Here is a 13,271-nt window from a genome sequence, read left to right as displayed (position 1 = left end):
TTGCAGAGCCCCTGATGTGCCTAAACAGTGGAAACCACCACAAGTGACACCATTTTGGAAAGCAGACCCTCTAAGGAACTAATCTAGATGTGTGGTGAGCACTTTGAACCCCAAGTGCTTCACAGAAGTTTATAATGTAGAGCCAAAAAAAAAATCATATTTTTTTCACAAAAATGATTTTTTCGCCCCCAATTTTTTATTTTCCCAAGGGTAACAGGACAAATTGAACCACAAAAGTTGTTGTGCAATTTGCCCTGAGTACGCTGATTCACCATATAAGGGGGTAAACCACTGTTTCGGCGCATGGCAGAGCTCGGAAGGGAAGGAGCGCCATTTGACTTTTCAATGCAAAATTGGCTGGAATTGCGATCGGAATCCATGTCACGTTTGGAGAGCCCCTGATGTGCCTAAACAGTGTAAACCCCCACAAGTGACCCCATTTTGGAAAGAAGACCCCCTAAGGAACTTATCTAGACGTGTGGTGAGTATTCCGATTTTTGGGAGACAGAATGAACAAAAACCAGCAATTCCTGAATTTCTTTTAGGGGGGCGTTTATACTATTCCGCGTGTGGTAAAATTGATAAAGGAGCTTTATTGTACGTGGTTAGTACGATTAACAGCGATACCTCATTTATATCTTTTTTATGTTTTGGTGCTTTTACACAATAAACCTATTTTACATAAAAAATAATTGTTTTTGCATCGCTTTATTCAGAGAGCTATAACTTTTTTATTTTTCTGCTGATTATGCTGTATGTTGTTTTCAGCGGTACCATGGTTATTTATATCCGTCTTTTTGATCACATTTTATTGCACTTTTTGTTCGGCAGTATGATAATAAAGCGTTTTTTGCCTTGTTTTTTATTTATTTTTTTTTGCGGTGTTCACTGAAGGGGTTGACTAGTGGGATAGTTTTATAGACTGGGTCGTTAGGGACGCAGCGACACCAAATATGTGTACTTTTATTGGGGTTTTTTGTTTACATAAATAAATGGATTTATTGGAAAATATTAATTTATTTTTATCTTTATTTGGGGAATTTTTTTTTATTTTTTTATACATTCTATTATTTTTTATTACACTTTATAACATTGTCACCAGGGTGGGACATCACTATATTTTATCAGATTGCTGATCTGACACTTTGCATAGCACTGTGTCAGATCAGCGATCTAACAGGGAGTGCAGGAGGCTTTCCTGCATGCCACCTCAGCGAAGGACCCGGAAGGAGCCACACGGCCATTTTGGATCTGGGGACTCCTTCCAGAACACAGGAACAACGCAATCGCATGGCGTTGTTCCGGTGGGAGAGCGCAGGGAGCCCCCGTCCCTGCGCGATGCCCCTCTATGTCGCTGTCACTACTGACAGCGGCATCAGAGGGGTTAAATGCCCAATGCTGCGGGGTGTCAGCTGTCACCTACAGCTGACAGCCGCACGCGATCGCCACGGTGCTCATTGTGAGACCGCGCAATCATGCTGCCATACTAGTACTGCGGTTTGCGGGAACTCAGTTCCCGCAGAGCAGTACTAGTACGGTGCATGCTAGTCAGGGGTTAAGACTACCAGTAAGAGTATGGAAGGGATGTGTAGCTCTTTCTTTTATGCCGAGTTGCTAATGTTGGGAGTTGGAATCATACTGTATGCAAATCTTTATGAAAAACCGCTGTTTTTTAAGTCTTACCAAGCCAAATCTATCCAAAATTTAGCCTGATCTGCTATGTTGGCACAGCGAATGAAAGTTGAGCGTAAAATGTGTTATACAGTGCCTTGCAAAAGTATTCGGCCCCCTGTAACTTTTCAACCTTTTACCACATATCATGCTTCAAACATAAAGATACCAAATGTACATTTTTGGTGAAGAACCAACAACAAGTGGAACACAATTGTGAAGTTGAACAAAATTTATTGGTTATTTAAAATTTTTGCGGAAATTCAAAAACTGAAAAGTGAGGCGTGCAATATTATTCGGCCCCTGTAACTTAATACTTTGTTGTGCCACCTTTTGCTGCGATTACAGCTGTAAGTCAATTGGGGTATGTCTCTATCAGTTTTGTACATTGAGAGACTGAAATTCTTGCCCATTCTTCCTTGGCAAACAGCTCAAGCTCAGTGAGGTTTGATGGAGATCATTTGTGAACAGCAGTTTTCAGCTCTTTCCACAGATTCTCGATTGGATTGAGGTCTGGACTTTGACTTGGCCATTCTAGCACCTGGATACGTTTATTTGGGAACCATATCATTGTAGATTTTGCTTTATGTTTGGATCATTGTCTTGTTGGAAGACAAATCTCTGTCCCAGTCTCAGGTCTTTTGCAGACTTCAACAGGTTTTCTTCAGGAATAATCCTATATTTGGCTCCATCCATCTTCCCATCAATTTTAACCATCTTCCCTGTCCCTGCTGAAGAAAAGCAGGCCCAAACCATGATGCTGCCACCACCATGTTTGACAGTGGGGATGGTGTGTTCAGGGTGATGAGCTCTGTTGCCTTTACGCCAAACATATCGTTTGACATTGTTGCCAAAAAGTGTGATTTTTGTTTCATCTGACCAGAGCACCTTCTTCCACATGTTTGGTGTGTCTCCCAGGTGGCTTGTTGCAAACTTTAAACAACACTTTTTATGGATATCTTTGAGAAATGGCTTTCTTCTTGCCACTCTTCCATAAAGGCCAGATTTCTGCAGTGTACGACTGATTGTTGTCCTATGGACAGACTGTCCCACCTCAGCTGTAGATCTCTGCAGTTCATCCAGAGTGATCATGGGCCTCTTGGCTGCATCTCTGATCAGTTTTCTCCTTGTTTGAGATGAAAGTTTAGAGGGATGGCCAGGTCTTGGTAGATTTGCAGTGATATGATACTCCTTACATTTCAATATGATCGCTTGCACAGTGCTCCTTGGGATGTTTAAAGTTTTGGAAATCATTTGGTATCCAAATCCAACTTTAAACTTCTCCACAAAAGTATCACAGACCTGCCTGTTGTGTTCCTTAGTCTTCATGATGCTCTCTGTGCTTCAAACAGAACCCTGAGACTATCACAGAGCAGGTACATTTATACGGAGACTTGATTACACACAGGAGGATTATATTTATCATCATTAGACATTTAGGACAACATTGAATCATTCAGAGATTCACAATGAACTTCTGGAGTGAGTTTGCTGCACTGAAAGTAAAGGGGCCGAATAATATTGCACGCCCCACTTTTCAGTTTTTGAATTTCCCCAAAAATTTAAAATAACCAATAAATTTCGTTCAACTCCACAATTGTGTTCAACTTGTTGATTCTTCGCCAAAAATTTACATTTGGTATCTTTATGTTTGAAGCATGATATATGGGAAAAGGTTGAAAAGTTATAGGGGGCCGAATACTTTAGCAAGGCACTGTATATTCGCAAAATGGTGCCAGATCTTCACTGTGTGGTAACAAGGTGTTAACTATGGGACCAACTGAAGTTGAGTGTAGCAAGCAAATAGTCTCTTCAGAGAGGAAGAGGACAGAAACACTAGTGCCACCTATGGTAGGTAGCAATACTAACAGTCAATATTTACCCATTTAAAGGATTTTGTCACATGACTTATTATAAGAAGGCTAACCAGAAACTTAATTTGCAGAAACGTGTTTGGGGGTGGTTGCCTTTCATCAGTGTAAAGCAAGAGTACTGGATTAATAGAGTATATAAAAAAGGTTGCCGCGCTGAAAGGCACTCAAAGAGTGAAGTGTAGTCCTGTGCAAGCAATATCCGCTTGCACAGGACTACACTTCACTCTGTGAGTGCCTTTCAGCGCGGCAACCTTTTTTATATACTCTATTTATCTGCTGACAGTTATACACACCACACTGGTTGGTTTGCCTGCTGCTGTTCTTTTTAGGCACACGTGTTCAGCGCTATTGTGATTTATAGTTATTCTAAGAGTACTGGATTGTTTGGGTGAGAGGCTTCTGACCGAGGTTCTAATGGGCAAAGTTTCTACTTGAGTGAGCCAAGTCAGCATGGGGAGACTTATAGGTCATTCAGTGCTCCTCTGGGAATTTAATTATGCAAATATCCTCTTCAGCAAGGAAGATGACAGGAACTCTAGTGCCACCTATTGCAGGTAGCAATCCTAAAAATCAATATCGATCCTTTAATGAGTCTTGGCACAGGACTTATGAAACCAAACCAGACAATCCATTTGCATGAAACTCCAAAGACATATTGATAAGGAATTTAGATTGTGATCCCCTATGGGGACAACGATGATAATGTATGTAAAGCGCTGCGGAATTAATGGCGCTATATAAATGAGTAAAATAAACACTGGGGCTATTGAAACTTCTGGCATCTGCCCAGATAGTGTGTGACAGTACAGCAGTGAACGATATCAATGTGTGAGGAAAAGATAATAGTGCCATACAGTTTTTTCAGAGTTATTGGAGGCATTGAAGTACTTTCCATTTGAGGTGAATTGATTCATCGCAAATTGAATTTTCTGGGAAAATTCTGAGAAGCTGACGAATTTGAATTTCTAAAGTGTTACTCATCTCTAATAACTACAATAAGGTAGACATTGAAACAGTATCATCAGAAGAGAAAGCATATTAGAATCAAAATGTCTGTAGGGTCCTATGCCTCAAATAAGGGGGTCTATAGAAGAAAGTAATGTGGACTGTCACAATCCATTTTTGGATTCGTGACAGCTCTGGCTCTACTTTAATTTAAATGTTTTTGGTTTTTTTGCTTTCATGCCAGCAAGGGTTAATGTCAGTTTTCTTTGGTGCAAGCTGCCGAGTTGCTAGGCTAGCTGATGTCCACTCCTACCATCTTTTAAATAGTCACATGATACATCAGCTGACTGTTGGTGATAGAGTTATTCTATGTAGACCAGCCTGGCAGTTGCAGCTCTCTAGTGCTGAATCTGCTACTTCTGTGGAGTTCGGGGTCCTGTTTTCGTGTCCTCTGGGGTGTGGAGCTTGGCACCGGTGTCTGGAGCTAAGTTACTTGTGTAATTTTCTTGTCTGTCTCACGCTTGTCACAATCCCCTGTGTTTGTACTATCTGTAGTGGTGAGGCTAATGTCCTTGCTGGCCAGTGCACAAGCCAGGGTTAAGTGAGGTGACAGATAGGGACCAGGTTCATGATGATGGCGGGGGGGGGGACCCACATAGGGCATTAGGGGAGCTCAGGGATAGGCACAGGCTGAGTTAGGAGGTGCCCCCATCCCTCATTCCCTACCCATTAGGGCCTTCCTTCCTCTTTTCCCATCCCATTGGTGTTGGTAGTTGCGCCGTCTGCTGGACCGACCCTTGTGGTCGTGACATGGACACTTCCAACATGACTACTGAAAACATTGAGTCAATAGTCCATCAATATCGATAGGAAAAACAATAATAACAGTACTAAGTGCAGGACTGCATATGTACAGGTAAAAACTGCATCTAACAAAAAATACACAATCATCCCTACGGCTAAGTTCACATTAGCGTCTCTGTGCGCAGCGTATCATCTGCATGCACAAACGCACGTCAAAACGCATGCAGACGCATGCTTACGCTGCGTTTTTACTTCGCATCATCTTACGCATGACGCCAAAAAGAAAAAGCTGCGTTTGCATGCGTTTAAATGCGTTTGGCATGCGTTTGTGTTGTTTATGCGCATGGTGGAGGTGGTTAAATCATTTCCTGGACATGCGCAGTCTGAAGTACGCATGCGTATGCATGGCCATGCGTACCAATGCGTTCCCATAGACAGTAATACGTTGTTTTAACGCACTCATCCGCAAGCCTGTGCATATTTGACGCCTCAAAAAATGCAACATGTTGCGTTTGCCGCACACCGCGAAACGACGCATGTGTATGCAAAAGCATGCGCACTGATTCAAACGCTTGTCACTGCGTATACAATGTTAAATATGTATATGCAAGACGCATGCGGATCGGTATGCAGGTATACGCTGCGCACACATGCGCTAATGTGAACCCGGCCTAACCCATATTTCTCCATGTGGAGTACCTCCCCAGCAGCCCCTATGCATATGCAGTTGTGCACTAAGCACTGTTATTATTCGTCAATAGTGGCATGTACTTATGACTGTCATATACAGACTGTTACCTGTTAAATCAGTATACCTGCATTCAGCCTCTACTAGTATAGGCTTTTATTTGTCTAAGCACTAGCACTTTATAGTACTCTGTTTTATTTCATACTCTTCCTGCCCCAACACTCAATTGTGGACTACAGGCTACTAATATAATGCAATCAGAAACTAGGAGCTTATGACAAAAACATCAATAATTTTATTATATTGAAAAAAGGTATCGTAAAATGACACATAAATGACAAGACACAAACAAGTATAACAGTAACCACATACTATGTACCCTGGTGTCCCTTAATCAATAATCGAGCATAGCACAATATGAATACTATATCCTACATTAATAGTCAGGGATGCTGGGCACGGATATGGTAACGCTAGTCTGGAGTGTCTGGAAGACTATCCCACAAATATAAATTATCCAGGAACGAAAAGAGAGGTTTGTGGATGGTTTCCACGCTTGCTGATCAATGATGAGACGTATATCTTTCGTTTGACAATCTGGGATATATGTCTCATCAATTGATCAGCAAGCGCGGAAATCATCCACAAACCTCTCCTTTCTTTCCTGGATATCTTTTGGTCACTAAATGACTTGTGGATCAGCTGCAGCTGATGTGCTTCATTACATGCTTTATAGATACTCATAAAAGGTGAGTGTAAATTTGATCTTATCACCTGCCATACTCCTCGGATAAGACCCTATGTTGCGCTGATCTCTCCTACAGCTCTGCGATTACAAATATAAATTGTCATGATCACCCAATTGCTAAACCATTGTAACCAAAGTGCTTGTGCATAGCTGCATAATTTAAATATTGCACCCTTACCCATAGTAGTAGGACAAGCGTCTGTTTATGAGAATAAGTAGATAAGTCAGTCTCTGCTGCACCCACAGGCGAAAGGGATATTGAGATAAAGCCAGTACAGAGAAGTGGGCCAAACGCCCCATAGTGAAAGGTGTTTTAGTTCCAAACCAGGGACTCCTGGACTGGAGTAAAAGCAAAGTCAAGTGTAAGCTAGGAGATGGGCAGTGGTAGCCTTGAAGAGGAGAACTAAATAGTTTAGTTTAGGCTCGTAGGGGACAGGAACCCATGAGAGGACTGCTCTGAGCCCAAATAACATGTGGATAAAAACCCAGTAGAGATGCCACTGGAGTTAGAAGCCCAGAGTTCACGAGACCACTGAAGTAGTAAGAGTGTGAGCATGGGTCTCACTGAGCCCCAGAGAAAAAAAGCTGCAATCAGTGTAACAGAGTAGTGGCATAGAAATACATGCAGCTGCACGCTCCAATCCCGAGTGCCGGCGGCAGTGCCAGGTATTGATGCGAGTTTCTCGCATCACACTCACAAGTGTTTCCACGGCCTTGCACTGAATATCACTTCAGAAAATGGCAAATTTTTCATTAAAACTAACACAAAATATGCAGTTCTTGAACTGTGTGATCCGACAGACCAATACATTATCTTACCTCCTGACATTTAAGTGCTGGCACCAAAACCTGAGCAAGTAAAATTTCCAGGCCTTGGAGTATGTTGCCATTTGTACACTCAAACATACTGAAGTTCACCTCCTGAAATATAAGTGATAGACGTTATAGTTCTGACTTTTATATCAGTCACCACTGTATCATATTTATTCAGAAATGCCAAATATTCAGTTATTATTTCTGAATGTTAATGTGAGTTACTTTGCACCTAGTAGCAGATATGGGTCCTTGTAGATTGCACGAGGAGCCATGTGTCTTCTTGATCAATACTATAATAAGTCATAGCATAATATCTCACCTGGATAATATTGGCTGTAGTGATTGCTTTATCTGTTGTGCGCAAAAAGAAGAGGCACGTCCCGGTTAACCCCTGAAATTAAAGACAATTACCTTTTATATTTGCATCCTATTTCCCTTATGTTTCGGAATGAAAACATTGCAGCACATTGTATCAGTTAGAGAAGGGTCACAAGACCCTCGGCGTTACATTACCATAGAATACGGCCGAGTGCTATGCGAGTGTGATGCCCCAGGGTCCTGGTCGTCACAGGGGCATTGCTCTCCTCATGGGGAGAGTGATGTCACGCTTGGAGGCGATGAAGGGTATCTTTCACCAGGTAATCACATACACACAACACGTTCATACTCCAGGCCAAAAGGGGGAGCTCTAAACCTGGTTTAGGGTGAACTCCCCTATAAATACATTCTTTCCTGTCTGCCTTTACACCCAGGAGACACAGTGATACTTATAGGGCCGGGTCGTGATAGAGACCCTATAAAAAGGCCTGCTTCACCTGTCATGTGGGTTGTGTTCTAACCTTTATGGGGGACAGAGAGGAACTGTGAGGAGCTTATCAGAAGCCGTAGGCAGTAAGGGACTACAAAACCACCGTGCTTTGAGGAAGGCTTTCATCTCCACCTGGTGAAGGGGACTCTGGATTCGCTTCCAAGCCGGTTGGACCCTGCCTGTCCTGTGATCTGGTACCAGGGCCGGACTGGGACTAAAATTCAGCCCTGGCATTTGAAGTCACACAGGCCCACTTGTCACATGGTGACTGTATAATATCTTTGTACACTTGTAGGCTACAAGAAGTGAGGGTAGTGTAACACGACTATATAACATATAATTACAGCTGTATCCAGCATTACAGCTCAGCCCCCATAGAATGTAATACAGCACAGCCCCCATAGAATGTAATACAGCCAGCCCCCATAGACTATAATACAGCACAGCCCCATAGAATGTAATGCTGCACAGCCCCCATAGAATGTAATGCAGCACAGCCCCCATAGAATGTAATGCAGCACAGCCCCCATAGAATGTAATGCAGCACAGCCCCATAGAATGTAATACAGCCAGCCCCCATAGAATGTAATACAGCCAGCCCCCATAGAATGTAATGCAGCACAGCCCCCATAGAATGTAATGCAGCACAGCCCCCATAGAATGTAATGCAGCCAGCCCCCATAGAATGTAATACAGCCAGCCCCCATAGACTATAATACAGCACAGCCCCATAGAATGTAATGCTGCACAGCCCCCATAGAATGTAATACAGCACAGCCCCCATAGAATGTAATACAGCCAGCCCCCATAGACTATAATACAGCACAGCCCCATAGAATGTAATGCTGCACAGCCCCCATAGAATGTAATGCAGCACAGCCCCCATAGAATGTAATGCAGCACAGCCCCATAGAATGTAATACAGCCAGCCCCCATAGAATGTAATACAGCCAGCCCCCATAGAATGTAATGCAGCACAGCCCCCATAGAATGTAATGCAGCACAGCCCCCATAGAATGTAATGCAGCCAGCCACCATAGGATGTAATGCAGCCAGCCACCATACAATATAATGCAGCACAGCCCCATAGAATGTAATGCAGCACAGCCCCCATACAATATAATGCAGCACAGCCCCACAGAATGTAATGCAGCACAGCCCCATAGAATGTAATGCAGCATAGCCCCATACAATATAATGCAGCACAGGCCCATAGAATGGAATGCAGCACAGCCCCATAGAATATAATGCAGCACAGGCCCATAGAATATAATGCAGCACAGGCCCATAGAATATAATGCAGCACAGGCCCATAGAATATAATGCAGCACAGGCCCATAGAATATAATGCAGCACAGGCCCATAGAATGGAATGCAGCACAGCCCCATAGAATATAATGCAGCACAGCCCCATAGAATATAATGCAGCACAGCCCCATAGAATATAATGCAGCACAGGCCCATAGAATATAATGCAGCACAGGCCCATAGAATGGAATGCAGCACAGCCCCATAGAATATAATGCAGCACAGCCCCATAGAATATAATGCAGCACAGCCCCATAGAATAAAATGCAGCACAGGCCCATAGAATATAATGCAGCACAGGCCCATAGAATATAATGCAGCACAGGCCCATAGAATGGAATGCAGCACAGCCCCATAGAATATAATGCAGCAGAGGCCCATAGAATGGAATGCAGCCAGCCCCATAGAATATAATGCAGCAGAGGCCCATAGAATGGAGTGCAGCCAGCCCCATAGAATATAATGCAGCACAGGCCCATAGAATGGAATGCAGCACAGGCCCATAGAATGGAATGCAGCACAGGCCCATAGAATGGAATGCAGCACAGGCCCATAGAATACAATGCAGCACAGGCCCATAGAATATAATGCAGCACAGGCCCATAGAATGGAATGCAGCACAGCCCCATAGAATATAATGCAGCACAGCCCCATAGAATATAATGCAGCACAGGCCCATAGAATATAATGCAGCACAGGCCCATAGAATATAATGCAGCACAGGCCCATAGAATGGAATGCAGCACAGCCCCATAGAATATAATGCAGCAGAGGCCCATAGAATGGAATGCAGCCAGCCCCATAGAATATAATGCAGCAGAGGCCCAAAGAATGGAATGCAGCCAGCCCCATAGAATATAATGCAGCAGAGGCCCATAGAATGGAATGCAGCACAGCCCCATAGAAGATAATGCAGCACAGGCCCATAGAATATAATGCAGCACAGGCCCATAGAATGGAATGCAGCACAGGCCCATAGAATACAATGCAGCACAGGCCCATAGAATATAATGCAGCACAGGCACATAGAATGGAATGCAGCACAGGCCCATAGAATGGAATGCAGCACAGGCCCATAGAATACAATGCAGCACAGGCCCATAGAATATAATGCAGCACAGGCCCATAGAATGGAATGCAGCACAGCCCCATAGAATATAATGCAGCACAGCCCCATAGAATAAAATGCAGCACAGGCCCATAGAATATAATGCAGCACAGGCCCATAGAATATAATGCAGCACAGGCCCATAGAATGGAATGCAGCACAGCCCCATAGAATATAATGCAGCAGAGGCCCATAGAATGGAATGCAGCCAGCCCCATAGAATATAATGCAGCAGAGGCCCATAGAATGGAGTGCAGCCAGCCCCATAGAATATAATGCAGCAGAGGCCCATAGAATGGAATGCAGCACAGCCCCATAGAATATAATGCAGCAGAGGCCCATAGAATGGAATGCAGGCAGGCAGCCCCCCCCCCCCAATAGCTCCACAATCCAGTCATCACTCATTGATAAAAAAAAAACAAAAAAACACTCTACTCACCTTTCCTCCTGCCCCGCGCTGCTCTGGCTCTGGTCTCAGAAGTCGCAGTCTGCCCGCCCGGTCACACAGCAGGTGCGCGATGATATGACGTCATCGCGCACCCGCAGTGTCAGCGGCAGGCAGAGCGGGGAATGATGGGAGAGGAAGCGTCAGCAGACGCTCTCTCCTCCATCATTGCATTCAACTGTACCGGCGTCTATGACGCCGGTATAGTTGAATGCAGGGCCGGGAGTGCGCCGACAGCGGGGAGAGTGTGCCGACAGCGGCACACTCGAGCGGCCCACTACTGCCACCGGCCCTTCTGGCATTTGCCAGAACTGCCCGATGGCCAGTCCGGCCCTGTCTGGTACCCTGGACTGCGGTTGCCTGAAGCTTAGTTTACTTAGTTTACCTAGTAAACTAGGTAAAGAGACTGCAAACCTGTGTCGTCGTTCTGCATTTCTCACCATCTTCACTTACTCATCGGGAGCCCTGGGGACATACTTCACCTGTGGGAAGTTATACCATCTAGCTGCCATACCATCACTCCAGAGGACCTATTTAAGCAGCATCGGTCCCTACTGACCGAATACCACAGGTGGCGTCACGTACATAAACTTTAATTAATATTCCTATTACATGGACGCCTGGTACAGAGTGCCCCACGGCCTAGGCAGGAGTTCCATGAGAAAACACTCAGACCAGTGTTAAACGATGATGTGAGTTGCCCCATAGATTATTTTCTCAGGCGTATTTGATGTGCGTGTAAAATCGCAGCATGCTGCGATTGTACTGGTATATCATCCGAGACTCGCCAATGCAAGCCTAAGGGTGCGACAAAAAAAATAAAATAAAAATCGCACAGGGCTAGGACCATGCGAGTGCTGTCCGATTTTTACGCACAGATTTCCTTTGTAAAGCCGGCAATTCATGTGCCGCATACAGTAAAATCACAGTGATAGGTTAGAATAGAATTGATAGAATAGATATATACACATAGAATATATAGATATATAGATGTCAGTGGCACACACATATATATTTTTATATATTACATAGATAGATAGAAGAAAAGCCAGCAATTCATCTGCCATGTACTGTAAAATCACATCAGGAGCAGACAGGATAGAAGAGTAAATACATATATAATAGATACATATACAGATGTCTGTGACAAATACAATTAGTACAGTGTGTGTGCAGCTTACTGTACATGCATTTAACTAATAAAAGATTATTTTTCTGAAAAAAATTGGGGATGGGGGCTGATGTTTATAGCCTGGGAAGGGGGTAATACCCATGGAGCTTCCCAGGCTATTAATAACAGCTCACATTTAACCTTTACTGGCTATTAAAATGGGGGACCCTTTAAAAAATGATATAGGTTATGTAAACTCATTATACAGAGCCCCTAAGTGCCACAAGCAGAATCCCCCCCCCCCCCTCAAGTGACTACATTTTGGAAATTACACCGCTCTGGGAATTTATCTCCAGTAGTATTGACAATTTTGACTCCGTGGGTGTTTTCCAGAAACAAGCAGCAATGGATGTTGCTGAGTAAAAATTGCAAATCTGCCACTGCAATGCCAATAAGTTGTAGTGTCCAGTATATTGTAGTGTCCAGTACATTGTAGTGTCAATACATTGTAGTACCCATGCATTGTGTCCAGCTTGTGCTTCTGGAGGCGTGGATCCCATAAGTTAGGCGGGCTCTTATCGCTACAGGACTGCCAGACGTGAATGCTAACTGAGGTTTTAGCCACACTGTGGAGCTCACAAAGGGGGAAGGGGGCATTAATATTTGGGAGTGCAGAATTCACTGGGTTTCTTTTGAGGGGTGAGGAGCCATTTTGCTTTTCAAGAGCCTTGGTGTTACCAGTAAGGTAGAAGCCCATTTAGTTCCAGTGACCTGAGTGGGGACTTGCTTTTCTTTTTGTGGATTGAGTTGAAGGTTTCATTGGGAACATTTACATAATATTTTGGATAACATTTATCCTGCACTCTACGCTGAACATTTACATGAGGGTTTCCATCGAAATCTCCAAATTGTCAGGACTCTGAACATTTTTTACCTTTTGTGCAT

At 43.8% G+C, this 13,271-nt stretch overlaps 1 protein-coding gene across 1 annotated transcript in view; it reads right to left on the bottom strand.

Moving 5' to 3' along the window:
* Nucleotides 1–13,271, bottom strand: part of LOC143782325 (dynein axonemal heavy chain 5-like) — a 610,263-nt gene that overhangs the window by 555,803 nt on the left and 41,189 nt on the right. Inside the window, exons 7-8 of the mRNA XM_077269680.1 lie at nt 7,866–7,937; nt 7,550–7,651 (exon numbers count right to left, since the gene is read on the bottom strand). Coding sequence (XP_077125795.1) covers nt 7,550–7,651; nt 7,866–7,937 — 174 coding nt within the window. The remainder of the gene's footprint in view (nt 1–7,549; nt 7,652–7,865; nt 7,938–13,271) is intronic.

The sequence above is a fragment of the Ranitomeya variabilis genome, chromosome 6 (genome assembly GCF_051348905.1).
Source record: "Ranitomeya variabilis isolate aRanVar5 chromosome 6, aRanVar5.hap1, whole genome shotgun sequence".
NCBI lineage: Eukaryota > Metazoa > Chordata > Amphibia > Anura > Dendrobatidae > Ranitomeya > Ranitomeya variabilis.
Note: the sequence above shows the minus strand (reverse complement) of the source record. Positions and strands in the feature narration are given on the sequence as shown.